Genomic DNA, 25,233 nt, shown 5'->3' on the forward strand with positions numbered 1-25,233 from the left:
CCATCACTAATAAAATTAACCCCTCAAAAAACACATTTCTATTCTGATCTGTTTATAATGCAGTGATTAGAAATGGCGTATATATATTTATGGGCTATGTTTATTCATTATGAGCACTTTTATATATTTACCTTTGATTGAAACACATCTGTGAATTATACAATTTTATATGATTTGATAGTAAGTTTCATTGCTTATTGACATTACAAAACAAGAAAGTACACATTGAACTAAGACCTGAAGTTTCCAATATTTCTCAGAGGCTCATATAGTTTTATCAATGTCATAATACTGAAAACTATAATTATAGAAAATTAAAGTATCACCATTTTTTTTGTGACATAATCTGCAAATCATTTCAGAAAATGAACGCTTCACACAAACTATAACACTCTTTCAAACCCTTTTAAGACCCTGCCCTACTTATCACAGACTGGATCAGGGTTTCTCTGGAATGTTCCTTATACACCTTATACAATAAATAGCTTACAATGAACATAAGTGAAAAAATAAATATATTTGTTTTCATACAGCAAAAAATTAAGTATGGAACTAATTCCACTTGACTCTCCTGTCGACCTTCGCCAATATCTGTAGTTTTAACATTGATAGCCCAAGCTGAATTTCATTATTTGGCACTTGAACAAATTTGCATTCTTTTGAAATTTGCTTTTATACCCATGTCTCTTCTTCTTCATCCTTATTATCATCATCATCATCATCATCATTTTCTTTTCCTCCATCTTGTGGTTCTTTTTCTTTTTGTCTTATGTTATCAGTATCACTCTGTTCTTTGTTCTGAGGATTAGACGCTTCCAGGGACAAGGAATGTTCTGAGGACCACGTTCCTTCATCAGTATCCAAGTCTCCTGTACTAACAGCTGTACTCTGTGACTCATTCTGACTTCGCATGCCAGAAGGTTGTGCAGCACATTTTTTTGTGTTTTTTGTTTTCCTTTGTCCTTGTCGATATGAGACTGGAGTTGGAATTTTGGATGGCTTCTTTTCTGGCCTATTATCCTTCCGTGGGCGTATTTTCGGCTTCAGTTTTAGTTTATAAATTGATGGCACTCTTTCTGGTTTTTTCAAACTTTTTTTGGGCTTGGATGATTGCGGTACCTTTGATTGTTCGTGAGCATCATCTTTATTAGAATTTGTAACTGATGAATCTTGATTGTCATCTGTAGTCTGTAAAGTTTTCTTTTTGGCTTCCATTGCCTGCTGTCTCAGTCTTTGAGACGGCAGCTGTTTCACTTTGTTACTATGGCTTATCACTGAACATACTTTCTTTGTTTGTCTTGTCTGTATTTCTGGTATTATTTCACCCTTTTCTTGTGATTCTGGCTGTAAAAGTAGATCCTTTTTTGAATCTCTTTTTACTCCAGCTTTTGGAGATATTCTTGAAATCCAGTTTTCCACATCCACTCTATTGAGTTTCACAGGACCTTTTGCCAGTTCTGTGATAACATCATCATAGTTTCCTCCTCCTGATGGCCATTTCATGTTTATATATACACCACTCCTTGGTATTGCTACTTCTCCATCGGGTGTCTTTAGTGCATTCCGAGCTGAGGACAAAGCAGGTACTGATTTACTTTTCATGTCAAAGTCATGAACAGCAACATCACTCGCAATGCTAGCTGTAAAGTCGCTACGTCTGTTTTCATGGTTGCTATTTTCATCTGAATCTCCCTCGAGAACTTTAATATTTGATAGGATTTCATCTTCAAGACTTTGATACAACTCCTTCTCTTGATCTGGACCAATTGGCAATGGCTCATATGTGGAACCAGTATCCAAGTTATCTGACAAAATTGAGGCTTCCAAAGAACTGGCTTGATTGTACTGTGTTTTTATAGAAAAATTATTCCCCTTTACAGGTGTACAATTTCTGTTAGGCTGGATTGTTGGAGTGCTTCTACCATTTCTTAGATTTCTGAATTGCTCAATATGAGCAGTAAAACTTTTTGTTGTGAGGTTATTGTGATCAGTGGTGAGATTATTTCCTACTGATCTGCTTCTATCTCTGTACTCAGATTCACCTTGGTAAGCCCTACTAGGAGTAGAGGGCCTATTAAAAGTTGACATTGGTTTAATACCATTAAATTCTTGCTTTATTGGCTGAGTAAATTGTTTAGTTGGAGAAGAAGACCGGACATTCAGCTGCTTAGTTGGCGATGAAGGTCGCATACTAAGCTGTCTAGTTGGAGATGAAGAACATGTGTTAAGCTGTTTGGATGGAGACAAAGAACGTGTGCCAAGCTGTTTTGATGGAGATGAAGAACGTGTGCTAAGTTGTTTATTTGGGAATGAAGGACGAGTGCTTAGCTGTTTAATTGGGGAACTTGAGCGTGTTATGTCAAAAGTGTTATCAGACTGGTTAGATGTTTTATTTTGCTGATTGTAAAGCAAATATTTGGAGGGGCTAGGTGGTCGTAAAAAACGAGAAGGAGTCTTAGGCCTTGATTCACGTTGAATGTTATCTTGTTCTGTTAGAGTTTGTGCTTTCACATGGGCATTGTAAACATGAGTTTGGTGTATATCTTTAATCATTGAATCTTTAATACAGGGAGCAGGACTCTTTCTAACTTCTCGTCTTCCTCTATAATTCTCAATAACAACATCTGAAGAATATGAGTTCTCCTCTTCACTTCCAGTCACGTGGGATGCCATAGAGTATGTGGAGAACGTATGCTTATCATGGTTAGATTGTGAGAAATGGGACTGCTGGCTTGTTTGAGAGTCATCCACAAACAGTTGTCTCCTGGATGGGGTAGCTGGTCGTTCCTGACCTCTGTCAACAGAAAATAAAATAATTATCTTCCTAAGATGACTAATTGATAAATACAGTGACATGCAAAATTTCAAAAACCTAATATTTTTCAGTTCAGTTGGACAATACATATAAATTATCAAGATAAATAGAGAAATTACAGAAAAGTCCCAAAAACAAAAAAGTCACATCTTTGGAAATAACATAGATGCAAATCATGCATAATATAGGATATATTAAAATTTGTTCCTATAAAACATCACCTTCCATTACAGTTAAACACCCCTTAAAGGAGTAATACTTAGTATGTCTCTAGGATGTCCTATAAGTTTATTATTGGTTTGATCCAACTGCTAGGTCAACCTCCAATCATAAAAATGGAAGGGGATGCAGAGATGATTTAGAACCGCTTCACCTAAGGCTAGTTTCACACATCCATATTTTTGGTCCATACTCTGACCATGATTCACAGAATGCCTGCAGGTCTCTAACCAAAGCATGGATAACAGAACAGACCTTGAAATCTGGATGTATGAAATTGGCCTAATAACTGTACAGCAAAAAAACTTACTAGGAAACACAGTGCTAAATCAGTGCTGTGGCTCTTTCACTTTCAGGATTGATGGGGGACCCTCTGGTCTATTCCCCACTGACCATGATGATGACAGCCAGGTTACTAATTTATAGGATTGAGATAACCTATTAGCTAGCATTGATCCTTTGAATGTTGGGTGTAGACATGATTTGTAGAGCTTGTTATAGATTTGGCAACAAAAATCAATCCTTTTTTTGTTTTATCAAAATATTCTAAATTTGGACTTCTCAATTAAACTTCAGTCCACATTTGATGTGCAATGTGGGTGACCATGAGTAAGTTTTAATCTACGCTCTTCTCAGTAATGACTTCCTGATATCTACACAACTTTCTTCTACACTTCTTCACACTATGGATGGACATTTGGGGATTTTTTTCAGCGCCAAAATAAGATTGGAACTTAATCTACTACAGTTCCTCAAAGGTGAAAGCTTTAGCACTGTTTATCAATGGTGATAAATTACGTAGTGTATTAGTTCCCATACAATTGTTAGTCCCCTTCTTTCAATAGTCTTTTCTCGCTTATGTTTTTGTTTTTTTGTCTTATTTCCTAATTTTATGGTTCTAGTTTGTTTTACTTATTAACCTAGCAGATGTGATTAGAAATTTAATTTAAAAAAGCTGTGATCGCTTCCACTATAATATATATCTTATTTGCCAACAATGAAGGCAGGTATGAACAGTATTAAATTTAAAAATTGGAAAAAAATTGGTTAGATCAATGGGGTGGTGAACTCATGCTAACCAGCTGATTGAAGGGGCTGCTGCACTGTGGCCAGCATTGTGTCTCCATCCTTAATTGTCTATGTGACACAGGTCTGTACATTTTATAGAGGCTGTGCAGGGTATTGCACTCAGTCCAGTTTGCAAATGCCATCAATATTAAACTTATAAGCTTAATTTACATATTAGAAGTTACCTTCAATTGGAAAAAATGGTAGGAGTAGTGTGCTGCCCGATCTTGTGTAGAAGTAGCAGTAGAATCAGACATATAAAGATGCTGCACAGCTTATACAACAGCAAAATTTTAGTAAGGTTTAGGCCCCTTTCACACGTCAGTGATTCTGGTACGTTTGTGCTTTTTTTTAAACGTAACAGAATCACTGACATACGCAGACCCATTATAATGAATGGGTCTGCTCACACGTCAGTGATTTTTCACTGTTCGTGTCTCCATGCAGCGTACCCGCGTGTGCGTGATTGCTGCACGGAGACATGTCCATTTTTTTCTGGCATCACTGATGTTCCACGGACCACGCAGTGGTGTGGTCCGTGAAACACGTGCCAGAAAAAAACGTGCATTTAAAATAATAAGCGTTTTAACTCACCCGGCTTCAGCCGCGCTCTCTGCAGCCCGTTCTCTCTGCTGCTTCTAAGCCGGCTGATTACTGTCGCGCATATTCATTATGCGCGACACAGCCGACCCGGAAGCAGCTGCTGCAGGGGTCACCGCCGGCCGGATGCTGCACCGCGGGAGGATTCAGCACCACGGAGAGCGGGAGCGGGCACAAGTGAGTTGATTTCTAAGTGCAATCACGGGCCACGGAGAACGGAGCCCGGATTGCACTTAGACAACCCACGTGTGCCATGATTCACGGCACACGCAGGGACATGTGCGTGTTTTACACATCAGTGAAAAACGTCACTGTTTTTCACTGACGTGTGAAACGGGCCTTATAGAAAACTATTTCAAATTGCTTAATTTTGCAATTTAAAAGCAAATGAGCAGTAAGATAAAGCCAAACGTCTGTATAGCCTTGTGTCACAAACCTATTAAAGAGGACCATTCGCCAAATTGTTCATGCTGAACTGAACACATAATGTAATAGAGGTTAAAGAGTGGAATATATGCTTTGTTTGTTTCTTTATTTTGCCTCTCTTTGGTGGTGCTGTTATAAATTAAAGTATTTGTCACCTAAGGCCTAAGCCACACGGTGAGAAAAATGGTGCGAGTGGAGTGCGATAAAACATTGCATTCCACTCAGACCAATTTTAGCCTGTGTGTCAGCGCACATGAGCGATTATTTTCTTAGCCCTAATCAGACCGAGAAAACAATAGCAGCATGCTGTGAGTGTAATGTGAGACTCTTTCTCTCGCACCCATTCAAGTGTATGGGGCGAGAGAAAAATCGCACTGCACTTGCGGTACACCGGTGTATCCGCGAGTGCAGAGCGAGAATGGCAATAGGCGGCTACGGAGGATAGAGGGAGAGAAATCCCTCCCTCCCCTCCTTAGCGCCGGCCCTCCCCTCTGCAGAGCTGGCCCGCCACTCCTCAGTGCCAGCCCGCTGCAGCTGAGGTCCGCTCGCACAGTCGGACCTCAGTCGCAGGGATACTCGCATGACACTCAGCTCTGCTATACTGCCAGCGTGAGCCGAGGGTCATGCGAGGATCGCACTAGTGCCCCGTGTAGCCCCGGCCTAATGTGTTAACTTTTGTTAAGTCAAAGTGGGTGTGATCAGAGATTTGACTGGGGTGTGTACTTTTTCCCTCTACATGATATTTACCAATCATAAGGAGACATTTATCATAACATCTAACACACTGAGAAACCTGTGTTATTGTGAGGGCTTGCTCTTTTTCTGATGTGTTGCTGCCTGCTTATGATTTGGCAACTCATACATGGAGAAAAAGTATATGCACCCAGTGAAAACTCTGATAACACCCACTTGGACATCACAAAAGTGAACTCATTAAGTGCCACATACTTTGATTGCTAATATCTCCGCTATGGAGAGGCTGAATTAAAAATAACAAAATGTTTTATTCTGCTCTGCCACTATTATATCCGTATCCAATTCAACCTGAAAAATTTGGTGAAAGGTCCTCTCATGCTTACAAAAGTTTTTCAACCAAAATATCTATTCAATACCTGGTCCAAAACATAGCATATATTAACATTTAAGCAATTGGACACCAACCTGAAAGCAAAGCTTCTTTTCAGATCAGACTGACCATGAGGGGTTCTAAATGCCGCATTCTTGTCTGTACTTTCAGGGGAATTGGATGATAAGGAATAGGTTCTATTACTGTTAGATGTGTATGTCTTCCAATCCACCGGAGGTAGTGGACTTTGAGATCTGCTTACTATCAACGTTGTTTGAGATTTATTGGGATTATCTGATCGAGGTGTTAAACGAGCTGTTATTTCATGAGTTGGGTTTATTTGCTTCTGCTGATTTCCGGATTTTGAAACTTGTTTGTGAGCTGTAGGAAGATATGTTTCGAAAGAAGAATACCATTATATACATTGAAATATCTGTAACATAAATATTGTTGACAGTATAACAAATATCATTTAGTCTCACTCTGGCATTACAGATTTTTTAAAATATCAATAATGATTTCATGGACAGTCACATTTTTCTAGCTCCAACCTACCTCCTATGCCTACATTCCGCTGACAACTTTTCATTTATAAGTACTGTATTTTCAGCAGCCCATATGAAGTTTTCATCTCAACTGACCTACCATAATGTTGGCACTGACATAAGTACAAAATTGATTCCTATAATTAAAAAAAACTGTTGTGACACTGAATAAGTAATGTGTTATTTGGATCCTCCCTTGCAAATATCACAGAACAAAAATAAAAAAGGGAAACTGTCATCTAGTCTAGTCTGTAGACATGGTAGTATAGAGAAGAAGCTGAGAAGAAGGATACATACTGTTACGGGGGGCTATCTGATAAGAACCTAAAGGAGTATCAGACAGTCAGGGTCCACCGTGCAAAGACTCTGCTGCAGACTATGGCAGAGTGCAATACCTCTGTTAACTCACAAAAGGATATAATAAGTAAGTAAAGCAATTCCTCCATTACTTGGAGGGTGTGTGGAATGATCTCTGTTAATAATCACAGAGACAAATGCAATGTGTGCAAAATGGCACCTACCTAGGTCCGCTCTTCTAGTGGTGCAAAAGAGATGAACAGCAGCGTAAGCCGCACAAAGCTCCTACCTGCGTTCGCTCCACTAGTGTGCGAGGACACAAACCACTAGATATGGCACCTGCCTAGGTCCGCTCTTCTAGTGGTGCAAAAGAGACGAACAGCAGCGTAAGCCGCACAAAGCTCCTACCTCTGTTCGCTCCCCTAGTGTGCGAGGATACGAACAACTGCCAGACGCAGTATAAGGAACGTTACCCTAGCGGCAACGTCCACCTACGAGTAGAATCACAAGGCCCAGCCAGACCATGTGCCTCAGGCACCTGCCTATGTCCGCTCCCCTAAGAGGTAAGGATACGGACAGCAGCCGAAGCTGTAAGGTATAAGAACGCTACCCTGCCGGTAGCGCTCACCTAGCATAGACAGAGGAATGCCTAGAGGAACGCGCACAGAGCGTCTACTCATATGCATGAACCAAGAGGACTGAGCACCATGCGGCGTGTGTCAGGGTCTTATATAGACTCTGTGCCTCATCCAAGATGGAGGACACCAGAGCCAATCCGCTGCCAGAACGACAGGAGTGACGTCATGCTGGCCTATCACCGAGCAAGCCGTCACAAGCACATGACCAGCGACCAATCGGCATAGAAGGTGTCAGAGACATGTGACCTCGTGTCAGCGATGATGTCACCCGCACATGTGCAATGGCTCCAAGATTGGACTTAGTCTCCGGCGCTCGCACATGTGCAGTAGCAAGAAATCTGGACTTAGTCTCCAGCGCTCGCACATGTGCAGTAGCAAGAAATCTGGACTTAGTCTCCAGCGCTCGCACATGTGCAGTAGCAAGAAATCTGGACTTAGTCTCCAGCGCTCGCACATGTGCAGTAGCAAGAAATCTGGACATAGTCTCCAGTGCTCGTAGCAACCGTAACAGTACCTCCCCCTCAAGGGCCCCCCTCCCGGCGACGCAGGTAATCGGCAACTAAGTCGGGAGCATGGACAGCCTCCTCAGGCTCCCAAGAGCGATGTTCCGGGCCATAGCCCTCCCAATCTATCAAGAAGAACCTGCGTCCTCTAACCATCTTAGAACCAACTATGGCTCGTACCTCATAGCTAGAGCGAGAGGAATCAGAGGCAGGAGAGTGCACTTCACGAGCGTGAGGTAAAATAGCCGGCTTTAGCAGTGAGACATGGAATTTGTCATGAATCCTAAGATGGACAGGTAACTTCAATTGATAGACTACAGGATTTACCTGTCGAAGAACCTCATAAGGACCCAGGAAGCGAGGAGCAAATTTGACAGAGCTCACTCTAAGTCTCACGTGTTTTGCAGAGAGCCACACAAAGTCCCCTGGAGAAAAGACAGGAGCCGGGCGACGAAACCGATCGGACACCGTCTTCATACGGTCCTTAGCTGCTTGGATCGACTCTTGAGTCCGATCCCAAACCTCTCTGGCATTAGTTGCCCAGTCGGCCACAAGAGGAGGAGGTGCAGCGGCGGGAAACGGTACCGGTACCCTAGGGTGTTGCCCATTATTGAGTATGAACGGTGTCTGCCCAGTGGCCTCAGCCAGCGAATTGTTAAGGGCAAATTCTGCCCAGGGTAGGAGGGAGGACCAGTTATCGTGGTTCTCAGCAACAAAGTGTCGAAGGTATATAATCATAGATTGATTGGTACGTTCAACCAAACCATTAGTCTCCGGATGGTATGCCGAAGAGAGATTCAACTCAATTTGCAGAAGGCTACAAAGATCTCGCCAGAAACGGGAAGTAAATTGTGGGCCTCTATCACAAATTATACGATCTGGCATCCCGTGAAGCCTAAAGACATGCTTGAGGAATAGTTTGGCTAGTACCCTGGAAGATGGGATTCTCGATAACGGTACGAGATGAACCATCCGGGAGAAATGGTCCGTAATGACCCACACAAATCTATGTCCCTGTGAACATGGAAGATCACCCACAAAGTCCATGCCTACCACCTCCCATGGTCTATCTGGCACTGGTAAAGGATGCAAGAGCCCAGCCGGTCTCTGCCGTAATGGACGGTTGCGAGCACACGAGTAGCAGGAACCGACATATCTCTTGACGTGGCTGGCTAAGTGTGGCCACCAATACCACCTCTCCAGTAACTCTCGTGTCCGCCTAATACCAAAATGCCCACCCACCTTTGAGGTGTGGGCCCATGACAGTATATCATTCTGTCGATCAGGCGGAACAAAGGTCTTGCCCGGTGGGATTTGGTCTAACGTCACAGGGGAGAGCGTATGAAAAACCCTGGAGGGAAGGATAAGACGAGGTTCGTCAATCTCTTCCTGGGTAGAAAGCATAGAGCGAGACAGGGCATCTGCCTTGTTATTCTTACTCCCAGACAAATAGTTGATGGAGAAGTGAAAGCGGGAGAAAAACAAGGACCAGCGGGCTTGGCGAGGATTCAGACGCTGAGCGGTTTGTAAGTACGTCAGATTCTTATGGTCTGTATAGACCTGGAAAGGATGTTTCGCTCCTTCCAGCAAGTGACGCCACTCCTCCAAGGCTAATCTCAAGGCGAGCAGTTCCCTATCCCCAATGGTATAGTTTCTCTCTGCCGGTGAAAAGGTTTTAGCAAAGAAGAAACACGGCCTTTTTCTACCTGCACTGTTCTTTTGATACAAGACCGCACCAGCACCCACTGAAGAGGCATCAACCTCTAAGAGGAAGGGCTTACTCTCATCGGGTCTTTGAAGAACGGGAGCAGTTGAAAAGTGTCTTTTTACTGCCTCAAAAGCCTGAGATGTCTCAGTAGACCAGGCTTTGGGATTAGCACCTTTCTTAGTCAAGGCCACCAAAGGGGCCACCAAAGTAGAAAAATGGGGTATGAACTGCCTGTAATAATTTATGAATCCTAAGAAGCGTTGCACCGCCTTCAAGGAATGAGGTTCGGACCATTGCAGGACAGCAGAGAGCTTCGCAGGATCCATAGCCAGACCCTCTTGTGAGATAATGTAACCCAAAAAAGGCAATGAGGACTGCTCGAATACACATTTCTCGAGTTTAGCAAACAATGAGTGCTCCCTTAAACGGGAAAGGACACGAACGACATCCTGACGATGAGTCTCCAGATCAGGAGAAAAAATCAGGATGTCGTCCAGATACACCACTACTGAGGATAACAGTAAATCCCTGAACACATCGTTTACGAAGTCCTGAAATACTGCGGGTGCATTACATAACCCAAAAGGCATGACGAGGTATTCATAGTGACCGTCTCGGGTGTTAAAAGCGGTCTTCCATTCGCCACCCTTTCGAATTCGTACCAAGTTATACGCACCCCGCAGATCCAACTTCGTAAAAACTTGAGCTCCTCTCAGTCTGTCAAAGAGCTCCGAAATTAAAGGTAATGGGTATTTGTTCTTTATTGTGATTGCGTTGAGACCCCTGTAATCTATGCAGGGACGCAAATCACCCTCTTTCTTCCGAACAAAGAAAAACCCAGCTCCCGCGGGAGAGACAGACTTACGAATGAACCCCTTCTCTAAGCTCTCTCTTATATAGGTCGACATGGCCTCCGACTCAGGTATCGACAGGGGGTAAACCCTGCCTTTAGGTGGAACCGAACCTGGGATAAGGTCTATGGCACAGTCATACGGCCTATGGGGTGGAAGAACCTCAGCACCCTGTTTGGAGAACACGTCAGCGAAATCCAAATAGGGTGTAGGTATGGGAGAGAGATCAGTTGATGCAACCGCAACGACCTTAGGTGGTAAGGGAAGACATCGGGACTGACATTTCGAACCCCAACTAATAATGCTGTCAGACTCCCAGTCAATGTGAGGAGCATGAGTCCGAAGCCATGGAAGGCCCAGAAGGACGTCATCTATACCCTCAGGCAAAACAAGAAAAGAAATCTCCTCCATGTGACCCTGAGACAGGGAAAGGCGCAAGGGAACTGTCCTCAATGTAATGGAGTCAGACAACAAAGTTCCATTAACAACACGGACAGGAATAGGCGCATCTAACATGATAGAGGGAATATTGTGTCCCTTTACAAATCCTGAGGACACAAAAATCCCGTCAGCTCCGGAATCCACAAAAGCCATAATAGGCCATGTATTCTCAGATAACGAGAGCTGACCTGGGATACAACACTTAGAGGGTGCAGAAGACGTCTCTAGTAACCCCCCTCTAATGGTTACTAGGCCAGGGAGTTTCCCTGATGACTAGGACACTTGTTGGCATAGTGCCCAGCCTGACGACATACGTAACATATAGGAGGACCAGACTTGCGTAGTCTGGAGAACGTATGACCTAACTCCATAGGAGTGGGAGATGTTTCAGATGCTGAGGAAGATGGTAGTGGACCCTCAACAACTGGAATAGCCCGATGCTTAGGGCGTGAGGAAGAGACCTCGAGTCTACGTTCCTTATGGCGTACATCGATCCTCGTTGCTACTGTGATCAAGTCCTCCAGAGAAGCAGGGACCTCACGAGTAGCAAGGGCATCCTTGACATAGCCTGCCAACCCTCTCCAGAAGATAGGAATCAACACCTTCTCTGGCCAATCTAGTTCTGCCACCAGAGTTCTAAAAGCAATGGCATAAGAACTAGTGGATAACGAACCCTGAGATAGATCTAACAGTCTCAGGGCCGCATCATGGGTAACCTGTGGACCCATGAATACCGCCTTAAGAGCATCAAGAAAGTCTTGATGTCTCAGAGTAACCACATCAGAGCGCTCCCATAGGGGAGTCGCCCATTCTAAGGCTTTGTCCTGAAGTAAGGAGATGATAAAGCCTACTCTGGACCTCTCCGTAGAGAAGCGAGAAGAGTTGACCTCTAGGTGTATCTGACACTGACTAATGAAACCACGACATGATCTGGCATCGCCAGAATATCTGTTTGGCAGAGAAAGTCGAGGATCATGTGCAGATGTCACCATGGTCTGAGGTTTATCCTCTATACTCTTGAGCCGTGACTCAAGTACTTGTATGTAACGGTGTAACTGCTGATATTCTGCCATAACTGCCAGACCCTTGGCTCAGTCCTAATGTTACGGGGGGCTATCTGATAAGAACCTAAAGGAGTATCAGACAGTCAGGGTCCACCGTGCAAAGACTCTGCTGCAGACTATGGCAGAGTGCAATACCTCTGTTAACTCACAGAAGGATATAATAAGTAAGTAAAGCAATTCCTCCATTACTTGGAGGGTGTGTGGAATGATCTCTGTTAATAATCACAGAGACAAATGCAATGTGTGCAAAATGGCACCTACCTAGGTCCGCTCTTCTAGTGGTGCAAAAGAGACGAACAGCAGCGTAAGCCGCACAAAGCTCCTACCTGCGTTCGCTCCACTAGTGTGCGAGGACACGAACCACTAGATATGGCACCTGCCTAGGTCCGCTCTTCTAGTGGTGCAAAAGAGACGAACAGCAGCGTAAGCCGCACAAAGCTCCTACCTCTGTTCGCTCCCCTAGTGTGCGAGGATACGAACAACTGCCAGACGCAGTATAAGGAACGTTACCCTAGCGGCAACGTCCACCTACGAGTAGAATCACAAGGCTTAGCCAGACCATGTGCCTCAGGCACCTGCCTATGTCCGCTCCCCTAAGAGTTAAGGATACGGACAGCAGCCGAAGCTGTAAGGTATAAGAACGCTACCCTGCCGGTAGCGCTCACCTAGCATAGACAGAGGAATGCCTAGAGGAACGCGCACAGAGCGTCTACTCATATGCATGAACCAAGAGGACTGAGCACCATGCGGCGTGTGTCAGGGTCTTATATAGACTCTGTGCCTCATCCAAGATGGAGGACACCAGAGCCAATCCGCTGCCAGAACGACAGGAGTGACGTCATGCTGGCCTATCACCGAGCAAGCCGTCACAAGCACATGACCAGCGACCAATCGGCATAGAAGGTGTCAGAGACATGTGACCTCGTGTCAGCGATGATGTCACCCGCACATGTGCAATGGCTCCAAGATTGGACTTAGTCTCCGGCGCTCGCACATGTGCAGTAGCAAGAAATCTGGACTTAGTCTCCAGCGCTCGCACATGTGCAGTAGCAAGAAATCTGGACTTAGTCTCCAGCGCTCGCACATGTGCAGTAGCAAGAAATCTGGACTTAGTCTCCAGCGCTCGCACATGTGCAGTAGCAAGAAATCTGGACATAGTCTCCAGTGCTCGTAGCAACCGTAACACATACATTTGTGAGAAAATTCAGCATAACTTGTATTTTATTCATTGAAATTCCTGGTGTATATATAATTATGAGTCCAGCATGCGGACCTACTAGTGATTGACAAATATCTCTGCTTACACATTCATTCAGGAAGGCTGTGAGTCACTGAATAGGACTGCCCACTGGACTACTTTGTGTAAATACACCATTGATTTTAAATTATTAAAAGGCAAGGTTTACAAAATCTCTTATCCAACAAAAGTGTATATTAATCAGCTCCTACTGCTCTTTAACATACTGCTTGTGGATCAGACACCATTTTCAACATGATAGATTCCTTTTAAGAAAAAAAAGACTCGAAAAAGTTTAATATCAATAGTGATAGAAGTCATATCGTGATTAATATTGTTATAACTTCTAAACTGACTCAGGCACTACAACCGGAAGTGAGGTATGTTTGGTGGAAACACTTAAAGGGAATCCATCAGTAGATTTTTGCTACCTCATCTGAGTGCAGCATGTTGTAGGCAAGGAGATACTGAATCCAACAATGTATTCCTTAGATTACTGTGTACAGTGGTTCTGACACAATCAGAATTTTTAGCTTTGGTCATGTAGCAGAACTGAGAGATCTGTCCCGCCTACACCAGGCTCTCAGTAGAGATTGTACATTGACTTTGAGGTGCCAATCAGAGGAGAGGGATGGTGGACTGCTGTGCACATGACATTGTAGTCTGAGCAATGAGAAGTCCTACTGCTTAAACAAACAGCAAATAAACAACACATCTGACTTTGACAAGACAGGCATCCCCGAATTCTATGTTTTAACCCTCGCGGCATGCTGCCTTCAGCTTACATAGCAAAAACTTGCTGAATGATTCCCTGTAAATTACTTTTACCCAATTTTTGGAGTATAACATGCAGATGAATAATTATTATTTTTTAATTATTGCCTAAATTAAACCCTGAGCCATACTTTCCCATGCTCAAAGAAGGGTACGATATGAATCCTGGCATTTGCAGGTTTGTATTGTAAATAAACCTGAGCGCCGGTGAACAAGCAGTTAATGTCTCACAAGGAGCTAATAATAGAATTCTGCAGAATCGCAGACATAATGTCACCAGTATCAGGGACAAGTGACATTACAGTAAAGAGGTAATGGACCATGCCAAGACTTGATTGTCTCTCATACCTTCTCTAGCAGAATAGAGCTGGCTGCTGGCAGCGTTCCAATAAGGAATGAGTGACAGTAGTAGTGTGCACATGAAACGAGGCATTTCAGGTGACTGATGCTAGAGATCGCTTAGATGGGCTCAATGAAGCAACCTGTCATACTGTCATAACCACTGCACAACAATGACCTAGCTCAAGTAATTGATTTTTCTAAGGCTTTGACAGGTAATTGTTGGGTTTGTATATAAGAGATGCATTTTTATTTATTTATTTATTTTTTTTTACAAAAAAAACAAATTATCTTCTACATATGAAAAGTGTCATCTTGTGGTTGTTTTCTCATTTAAAATAGTGCACCAATTTTGATAGCAAGGCCAGGCCATAGGGACTGTCAGGATAAATAATGCGATAATAAATCATGCCATCAACTAGACTTGTAATAGGTAACATATGTGGCTCTCTATTTTATATAATTAGGCTTGCATGTACATATAAGCCGCACTTTGGGAAGGAGTTAATATTGAATTCATAGTATGAAAGCCATGATACACATACACTGAGAAGCAAAAGGGTAACAATGCCATACAAATATATTTGACTTGGAACTATTTAGCATATGATTAGTTATGTAGATTCTTGTCATGTCCACTGCATTACTACTGCTTTGCTCTTTAAAATCAAAATTTTTATTATTTTGTTAGTATTTTGTAAATTCACTTTAGCATTCAACACTGCCTAAATCCTTTTGGGCATGTTCTCAATCAGATACAAGCATGTTTCAGTTATTTATTTATTTTTTAATGAAAGTAGAGTGAGCATTGTGATTACAGCGTAACTGGATTTGATGTGGGCCTCCCCAGTCTTCAAATCACAAAACATGGGATGTTGGGGGTGATAAGGATTGGAAGGTGAAATTAAAACTCCTGATTCTTTCATTTTCAGGGATGATAAGTTGTTAGCAAAGGTGTCTAGCTTTCTCCCCTCTGCCCATTGGGAACACACAGATACTCGGCCTAGCCGAGTGTTCATGTGTACAGAAGCGTCAGGAGAGATCTTATGTATGGACAGTTTAACAATTTTGATTAAGCTCCTATGCTCCTGTGACGCCCAGGAATATGGGGTACTCAGTCCCGGGCAGTGTGTAATCTGGGGAATGTCACTCTGGTGGCCGTTGCCCGGTTCCGTGCCCTGGGCCCTTTTTGTAAAAGGGAATATTTACAGGGGATTAGAATAGTGTTCACACATGACGCCACTTGCGGTGTTGCGGCTATGTAGATGGAGCCGCCGCTGCACAATGTCTACTACTGGGGCTGGTGTTAATGGCAGCCTGGATGTTAGGCCCTCCGCAAGCAGGGCCGGGCCCCAGAGGGTAGGTGTAATGACGGGTGTTGGAAGAAGGTAGTCCACACAAGGGGTTCAGTGCAACTGGTTCTTTACTCACTTTCTAGTGGTAGCTGGTCACCCGAGGCCGGCTGGTTTCACCTTCAGGTCCCCTTTGTCCCAGTGCCAGTGTAGTAATCTGGTACCTTCTTCCCCTGCACATGTCTATGGTTAGTGGGTCCCCGTGGTGTAGAGCAACTGGGGGTCCCCGTCCGGTGTTTTTTCCACTGCTGTCTGTATGATGTTAGCGTGAACCCTGTGGAGTTGGAGTCTCTGGTCCTGTCCCCGGCTCTCTGTTTGCTACTGAGTCTCATATTTTTGGGGTCAGTGAGGTGCGGGTCAGAGAGGTCCTTGATGGTCCCCTCGCTGTGCAGGTGTTATTAAGCCTGCCTGGAGCTTTATGCCTGTCCTAGGGTCCTGTACCTCGTTGGTGTGTAGTTCTGGGAGTTCTCCACTGCCAACTACCCTCCTGGGCACCAGGTTACTGTCAACTCCTAGTCAGTGCGTCTCCTCACGTCCACCTTCACTCTCCGACTCCTCAGACTGACTGTCCACAGCCTACCCCTCCCACGTGGTCAACCAGTGGACTGGACTGGTTCCACCCGTTTTTTTTAAAAATTATTTATTTATTTATTTTACTGCACGATATAGACCCGCCCACCTGCAGCTGTGATTGGTTGCAGTGAGACCGCTGTCACTCAGCGTGGGAGCGTGTCTGACTGCAACCAATCATAGGCACTGGTGGGCGGGGAAAGCAGTGAATACAAGATGGAATAATGAGCGGCCGGCATTTTCAAAAGAGGAAAAGCCGCCACAGCAGTGTGACAGCCGTGCAGCGTCACGCCGGTGATCGGTGAGTATGAGAGAGGAGGTGAAAGGGAGAGACTGACCGACAGAGCGAGATAGAGACTGAGAAAGAGAAAGACCGACAGACAGAGAGAGACCGACAGCAAGAGACCGACAGAGAAAGAGAGAGAGACCAGGATTGATTTTAAACGATTTAGAATATTCTGCTGGACATGCTGAGCATGCTTAGTAGAACTTGACGGAATCCTGCACTGGAATCCGTCGCCAAATGCATGGCAATGGAATCCAGCACCATAGACATTCATTATGCCTCTTAACGGATCCTGACGGAATCCCATGGAGTGTGTTTTTTTACAGTAACAAAAAACGCTACATTCAGCGTTCTTTCCAGCTGACGGTCACCGACAAAACACCTGATGTGCCGCAGGGCGGATCCAAAGCAAGACCATCCATTGCAATCCGCTCTTAATAGAAGCCTATGAGGAATAAACTGCTTCCTGCAATGGTTACCGTAATTCCTCAAGGCAGCGGATTGCAACGGATGCCGCACAACGCAAGTGTGAAAGCAGCCTTAGATAAAGGTCATAAGCTCATCATGGTGTGCCTGATAGCAGTGGTAAAGAGCTTAAAATATGCATCCTTAATTGAGATATTGAGATTATGATATTTCCGGCCCTAAGTATTTCTGTTGGTAGATATGAGACTATATTGTCTTCGTCGTCAACAGTAGCCATGCGCTGTTAGGCATATGTTGGACACTAGAGGTTTTCTGAAGCATCACACATACAATAAATGCACAATCACAGATCTTCATAACAGAGGCAGGAGTATAATATAAGGGTGCGGGCTCTACCCTAATCAGAAGGCCAGAAATATGCTAAGGCTTTATTTCAAACAATCTTTAACTATCTTGTGAGATCCTCTGTCTTCATCTATCAGGTTCGACAGAGTACATAAGGGCAAAGGGCATGAAGCCTAAAGAATCAACATTGCAACCCCGTGACATTATCTGTTGCCTTCAGAACTATAAAATTAAAGAAATAATAAAGATGAAGGCCACATCTCAGAAGTCTATCACTTACATGGGCAAGGAGCTATAGCTGTTCAATGACCTCTTTCTGCGATAAACTGAATTTATCACCACCAAAAATTTCAGATTGGAACCTGGTACAGGGTATTGCACAAACTGCCCTTCCTGTGAAGTATTCAAATCCCTCATGGTTCTGGGTCCCCATCTTGCAGTGCTGCCTCCAACAGCAAATCAAATCCTAGATACAACCTGCACCATACCCACCAGGCACACCAGTGGACGGCTTAAGCAGAATAGGGTCGCCCACCTAGGGGTCAGGTAGGGGAGGTGAGGAATGTAGAAGAGAAATGGAAAAGGAGAAGTGTGGTAGCCCTTCAGCTGAGAGGAGCTCAGAGGAAGTTGTGAGTAGTGGCTCCCAGGGGAAGCTGACTAGGTTGCAGATGGTGGTCTGGACCTGGAGGAGTCGGACCTCCGGTCACAGGGGATTGAGGCTTGGTGCCTGAGACCTGTCAAAGAGGACGATCAGCAGCCTGGTCCTATCACCAGTCCTGGACCAAAGGCACGGCGGGGTACACAGACCCTAGGTCAGGGAGAAGCTTCAGGCAACCTTGCAATTAACCTGCGGAGAATGGAGCCTTTATGGACTGTTCCCACTAGCTCCAGAATTGGGGCACTAGCGCAATGAGAGGGATAGGGCCTTCCAAACAAGAAGCCCACTGAAATCCCAAGCGTGAGCCCTGAGAGCAGGCTCCCTCACTTAGCCACAGTGGGGAGAGAGGCACGGCAAGTTTCAAGCTACCGGGCCACTACAGAGAATCTAAACTTTGTGCCAGGAGGCAGGTTACGGATCACCAGGCAGCACTTCAGGGGATGGGACCTGGACGAGCTCCCCTTTGAGAGGCAGCGGCACCCAGAGACTTGGTTTACCGGTTGTTAGCGTCTGCTTATTTGCTGAGTGAGCACCTGAGTGACCCCCCCCTTCACGGCACCCCGAGGTGTGCCGCCCCCAAGCTAGCAGCCGGGCTGCTCGGATCTGGAACCGCAGGGTGGCTCGAGGGATCTTACGGACCCAGGAGTCGCGCGGACACTTCAAATAAAAGGGGATGTATACGTACGGGAATTGCTGTGAGCATTTTGTGACGCCACCCACGGTGTGTGGTGAGATGTAGCACCACTGCTGCTGTTGGGGAGCATCCGGGGACGATGGGATAGCAGCTGGATATTAACCCCTCCGTGGGTAGGGATGGATGCCCCCGGGACCCAGTGTCTCTGTGCGAGGATGGTGGTTGCAGGGGCCGGTGCGCCCGGTCAGACGGGGGATGCTGGTGTACTCACAGTCAAATGAATCACATAAGTCCAACGGTAAACCAAAGTGCCAGTGGCTGGCCGCTGCGGCTGGGTGTATTCTGGTCCCTCACCTGGGGTGATGGTCTGTGTCACTTTCCTCTGCACTATTTTAGTTCTCTCCGGACTTCTCGGTATGGAACACGGGAGTCCGCTCCCAGAACTACTGGTGGGAGCCTTGCCCGCAGACGCTGAGCCGTGGGATCTAAAGGGGCCCTGGCGGATGCCCTATCCCCCGCGGTGGGCTGCTGGTCTGTTTTTGGGACCTATAATCCTGTCCTCAACTGGTTAATTAACAAAGCTGGTGGTTCCGATCTTGCTTCAGGGTCCAGCTACCCCCTCTGTGCACGGTTTCCGGGTCGGTTCTCCAGTGTCAGTACCAGAGGGCTCCTACCCTGTCCCGGTCCGCCTCGGATCTCCGGCAGCCGTCTTCCCGTCTCCTTACAGACATGGACCACCGTCTGCCACCTAGCCAGTACGGCGGAGCTCCAACCTCAACGCAGCTACTTCGAGCTCCACTCGACTCCACTTCCCTTCAAAACTCCACTCTCAACTGTCAACTCAACTACTCTCTTTTCCTGCCCCGGGTTCTCTAGACCCCCTAGGTGGGCGTTTTCCTTCCGCCTGGTCCCGCCCACTGGTGTGCCTTTCCTACCCTGGGGGGGTGACTAGGATTTTGTCGGCTTGGTGTAACCCTATGAGGGAAGGTGTTATGTGGGGGCCTATTTTGTGTGTGACCACCTGGCGGCGCAAGGGCATCAAAGTAGCATCATCCAGAGTCCTGGGGCCTGCCCCTACCCGTGGAGGGCAATGACACCTTGCTGCCCCGCTTCATCACCCCAGGTACTCCCAACGGCAGCAGCGGTACTCCCAGTTACCAGTTGGCGTCACAAACTATAACTCCCCTGTAAATACCCCCTTTCACTTTAGAGTGTGGCCCTGAGTCCCCGGGTCCGGAGACCCTCGAGCCACGAACGGACACCACCTTCGGATCCGAGCAGTTCGATCCGCTGCTGGGGCAGCACATGTCCTTTTGTCTTATTATCCTTCTGGTCTTTTCTTGTCCTATCGAAACAAATTTGGCTGGTGCTATTGTAGTTAATTATCAGTCAACAATTAGCCGTTTCTAGGCTGTTCAGATGTTCTGTAATTTATTTAGATTTAATGTCTGGAGGGGTGCACTAGTTGTTAGCTGGTTACTCCTCTTACTTGGGATGTTTATTTTTTTCCTCCGGGCTATTCCCACAGAGAAGTTATAGTAGGGTTTATTACTTAAAGGAGTAATGAAATCTTCAAGATCCTATCACAATATGTAGTAGGTGTAATGATAATATGAGTAAATCCTTCCAATTATGAATGTAATATAGTTCTGAAAAGCTATTTCACTCATCTTTTGTGCAGGGCATTGCAGAACCTTAGATATCCAAGCTTTTTATTACCCAACCTTAGTTCTTCATGAATATAAGTGCTTATTGGGATATAAGACGTAGGCACTTCCGTTGAACATCCCTCCAGATGTATTAGACTGTCTTAAAACAAAGTACAAATTCCATCCGTCTCCTCTCACCTTTTCCCAGCTCGGAGTGCAGGATAATTATGCTGACACTCGGATCTTTCCCTCAGCATCCTGTCCTCCCTTTGTCTTCTATATATATTTTCCTCAGCACCCAGTTTTCCCATGCTGATATCCCTCTTTCCTTCAGCACCCAGCTTTCCCATGTTCTGCTATACATCTGTCCCTCAGCACCCGGCTTTCCGATGTTTTGCTATGCATCTTTACCTCAACATCCAGCTTTCCGATGCTCTGCTGTACATCTTTACCTCAGCATCTAGCTTGCCCTTGATATCAGAAAGCTGGGTACTGAAGGAAAAATGTATAGCAGAGCATGGGAAAGCTGCATGCTGAGGGAAAGATGTGTTATAGAACATGGTAAAGCTGCATGCTGAGGGAAGGATGTGTTACAGAACATGGGAAAGCTGGGTGTTGAGGGAAAGATGTTTACTAGAGCATGGGAAAGTGGGGTTTACGGACAAATGTATAGCAAAGCATGGAGAAGCTGGGTCCCGAGGGAAAGAGCCTTATTCCCTCAGCATCCAGTTTTCCCATCCCATGCTTGTATCTTGGTTCCCCCATCCCATCCCATTATGTTCCCGTCCTTGTATATGGCCCCATTCACCTTTTTTTCTCTACATATTTGTGCTAAAAATAACATTATAGATTTATTAGTTTTGCATATAACATGGTTGTTTTTTAATGGTACACGAGTTTTGTCATTTTTAAGCGTTTTTTTTTTGTGCTTTCAGTATTATTTATGCTTTTTAATGTCCGAATTTTATCACTAAAATGTTGCATGTACACAGTCACGTCTTCACACAAATGCAGACATACACACTATATTTGTTATATATTTATGTTATATACTGTATATGTCTGCATTTTTAAACACACTGTATACACAAAGAAACAAGAAAGTTGGATGTCTGGCAGCAAACCATGAAGATGAGGAGAGCCATCCACCATCACAAGACAGCGATGAGGCATCATCTGCTACAGGGCAGTGGGGGAGGGGGCAGGAGAGTGCAACTGTGAGGGCAAATAGGAGGATAGGTGGGAATGGGGAGGGGGCAAGAGAGTGAATTTGTGAGGGGCAAATAGGAGGATAGGTGAAGGAGAGAAGAGGAGAGTGGGGATTGTGACAAGAAAGTGCAGTTGTGGTGGAGGGGGCAAGAGAGTGTATCTGTGAGGGGCAAATAACCGCTGCGGTTATGGGGTACCCGTTGGGCCCATGGTGGTAAAGCGAGATGTTAACCCCTCCGTAGGTAGGGATGGTGGCCCCGGAACCCGTTGGGCTTTGTAGTGCAGGGAGATGGGCGGCCGTCTGAGAGCTGCGTGCCCGGTTGGACCGGGGGATGTTGTTACTCACAGTTCGCTTTGCAAGAAAACTCACACAGAGTCAGGGATTAAGCAGAAATTGCCGGTGTCCGTAGCCTTTGGTACGGAGGGTCTTCGGATCCCACATCCGGTACAGCAGGACTCTTTCTCTCTCTGTCCACTACTATAGGAAGCCTCCTCAACTCCTCAGACTTGGAACGGGAAGTCCACTCCCCAGCGACAATACGGAGCCTGATTACTATGCCGGCGGGCCACTACCCTGCCTCGGCCACCTTGGCTCCTTCCCGCACTCCTGGAGCTCGCTCCACACTCCACAGCAGCCAGGAGCTTCCACACCTCGCTCTGCTCTGCTCCCTCTCCTCTCACACTCTGCACCAGCCCCTCCCCTACTGCTCAGTTTAGCTCTTACACTGGGGGGAGGGGTGTGTCTGTAGAACTGTACCAGTGTGGGATCAAATTACCAAGGTAATTTAGATGTATCTGTGACTCCCTGGTTTTTCCAGGGCGTCACACTAGTGCCGACTACAGAGTGATGACATGCAGGATGGTGGGATACAATCTCCTCAGAAGTCTCTCATATTTCTGCAGCACAGACTGCACATGCCTGAAACTCCACAGCAGCTCCGTGCCAGTGGGTGGGGCTTACTGAGGTGGACGGGGCTGGCTTTGCTGAGGAGGAGGCAAGGATCAGCTTTGTCCCCTCTTCTGATGGACGGGAGGGGCGGAACTTACGTGGAACATACAGCGTCTGTGCTGTATACTGGGGAAGAGACTGTCAGGGCAGCGGGGATCCACTGACTTCCACATAGGCTGGAGAACAGTGAAATCGCTCTCTTAAATAGCAGCAATCGCCCAGCAGATACACAAAGCCAGGGGCTGGGTGATCACTGTGCTGCTATTACTGCTCTCCCTGCCCATAAGCCGCCCACCTCTCAGCACCGGCTTCAGTGGAAAGAGATGGGCAGGATTATGGGAGGAGAGAGAAGTGCATATGCATTTTTTAAGTAGCCGGGACATGTGTTATCCTCAGAGCGGCTGCAGTGACCATGTTCCACCGCAGTTTGCAGCACAGGGTCCAGACGGGGATCAGAACTGCAACACATGTCAGCTGGATGTGGTACTCTGGTTCACAGCCAGCTGAACCAAGTGCTGAGATCCAGGATGGGCCCTTTGAAGCCCCGGGCCTGGTCGCAGTGGCGACCCCTGCGATTGCGATCGTTACGCCCCTGTTGGCAACTTCCCTTTCCTTTTAAGGGAACTGAAGAGTCTACTAACTAAATGGAAATCATACCTTATTTCATTATTAGGTCATATTGCGGCAGCTAAAAAGTTTCTTTCCCTAAATTAATTTACCATTTTGAGACTCTCTCAGTAAAGGTCCCCTTAGGTGACCTTAAACCACTTCAAGGCGCTATAATGAGATTCATATGGAATGATAAATGTCATAATATCTGTAAGAAAGTATTTACTGCTCACAAGTCATAGGCTGGTCTCTCAGTCCCTGACATCACTAAGTATTATTCGGCCACTAATTCAAGAAGGATTCCATCTTGGCCTTTGTTTTGGGCCTATAACAAATGGACAGAGATAGAGAAAAATGGCAGCCACATGCATAGAGAGTGTCTCTCAGCTGGTTCCCTGCGCACAGTGATACTAAGGTGACTGGAATTCACACTACCCTCAGTTAGTCACGGGGAGTGTGGCTGCAGTATTCTCACTGAGACCACTGTATCTAAACGCAGTGTTGCCGTATCATGGGCACATAGTCTAAAAGTGAGAAATTAGGCATTACAGCAACATTTTTGTGAAGTACTTGTGGCTTCAAAATGCTCACTATAACCCTGAATAAAATCCTTGAGGGGTCTATTTTCCAAAATGGGGTCACTTGTGGGAGTTTCCACTGTATACTTAGCCTAGCGGCCTAGCAAATACGACATGGTGCCCGCAATTTATTTAAACTTTTCCAATATTTAAATAGTGCTCCTTCTGTTCGGAGCCCTCCATTTGTCCAAACAGAGGTTTATGGCCACATGTGGGGTATCACTACGCTCATAAGAAATTGGATAACAAACTGTGGGGTTCAGTTTTTGGTGCTGCCTTTTGAAAAAGAGAGTAATATGGTGCTAATGTCGCAGGCGGAGGGGACGCGCTCGCCACGCTCGGGTCTGGGGCTTCTGCTGCTGCTGCTCGGTGGCTCGAGCGGTGGACCGGACCCGGGGACTCGAGCAGCGCTCCTCACACGTGAGTGAAAAGGGGGTGGTTTGGTTAGGGAGATTGTTCGTGACGCCACCCACGGGTCGTGGTGATAATGGCACCACCGCTGCTGGTAACGGGGATCCCGGGAGAGCTGGTAGGGTGCAGCTGAGGTGTTGTCCCCTCCGTGGGCAGGGGTTGGTGATCCCGGGGCCCGATGGTGTAACGGGGAGGCCGGATGGCTGGGGTGCAGGGACTGCGCGCGCGGTGCCGGACGGCACTGGTGTACTCACTCAGACAATCACTGACAGAGTCTTAGGTAAACCAAAACGGCCGGATGCACGGGTCCCGCAGCCGGCTGCAGTGTTGATGTTGTGCTCTCCCCAGATGGTGTGATGGTGGCTGTCTTTCCCTGCACCTTTGAGAATGTTCTTGACTCCTGTGGTTGCCCACCGGTAGTCCGCTCCCCGGCGTATAGGTGCCGTAGGAGCCCGTTTTGCCCGCAGGCGCTGGCCTTTGGATCTCTAGCCTGTGGCGGTGGCTGTATATCCTCTCTGGGTGGACGGTTGCCTTCAATCGGGACTTGGTAGTTGGGAAACCCCTGGGGTTCCTGTCACATTCGGATTTGACTATTGACGGCGGCTCCAAGCCTGGTCGGGATCCGATGGCCCTGCCTGTGTGCTTAGCTTCACTCCGTTCCCCGGTCCGGTACCGGCGGGCCGACGCCCGACCCCGGTCCTTACGGCTCTGCGGAGTTCCACTAACTCCTGCAGATGGCCACCACCGTCTGCCAACCTTACTGTCAGTGTCTGGGCTCCAACCCAGACACCCAAGTGTTCACTCCTCTCACTTTCACCTCCAAGACTCTAACTGACACTTTTCCCGCTTCCAGGCCTGTGAACTCCTCGGTGGGTGGGGCCAACCGCCTGGCTCCGCCCCACCTGATGTGGACATCAGACTCTGGAGGGAGGCAACAAGGGTTTTGTGTTTAGCTGCTGTAACTGC

General features: G+C 46.3%; 1 protein-coding gene across 1 annotated transcript in view; it reads right to left on the reverse strand.

Moving 5' to 3' along the window:
* Positions 1-654: 654 nt before the first annotated feature.
* Positions 655-25,233, reverse strand: part of GAS2L2 (growth arrest specific 2 like 2) — a 72,443-nt gene continuing 47,864 nt past the window's right edge. Inside the window, exons 5-6 of the mRNA XM_075334184.1 lie at positions 6,290-6,575; positions 655-2,794 (exon numbers count right to left, since the gene is read on the reverse strand). Coding sequence (XP_075190299.1) covers positions 673-2,794; positions 6,290-6,575 — 2,408 coding nt within the window. The 3' untranslated portion in view covers positions 655-672. The remainder of the gene's footprint in view (positions 2,795-6,289; positions 6,576-25,233) is intronic.

This window comes from Anomaloglossus baeobatrachus, chromosome 2 (genome assembly GCF_048569485.1).
Source record: "Anomaloglossus baeobatrachus isolate aAnoBae1 chromosome 2, aAnoBae1.hap1, whole genome shotgun sequence".
In the NCBI taxonomy this organism is placed as follows: domain Eukaryota; kingdom Metazoa; phylum Chordata; class Amphibia; order Anura; family Aromobatidae; genus Anomaloglossus; species Anomaloglossus baeobatrachus.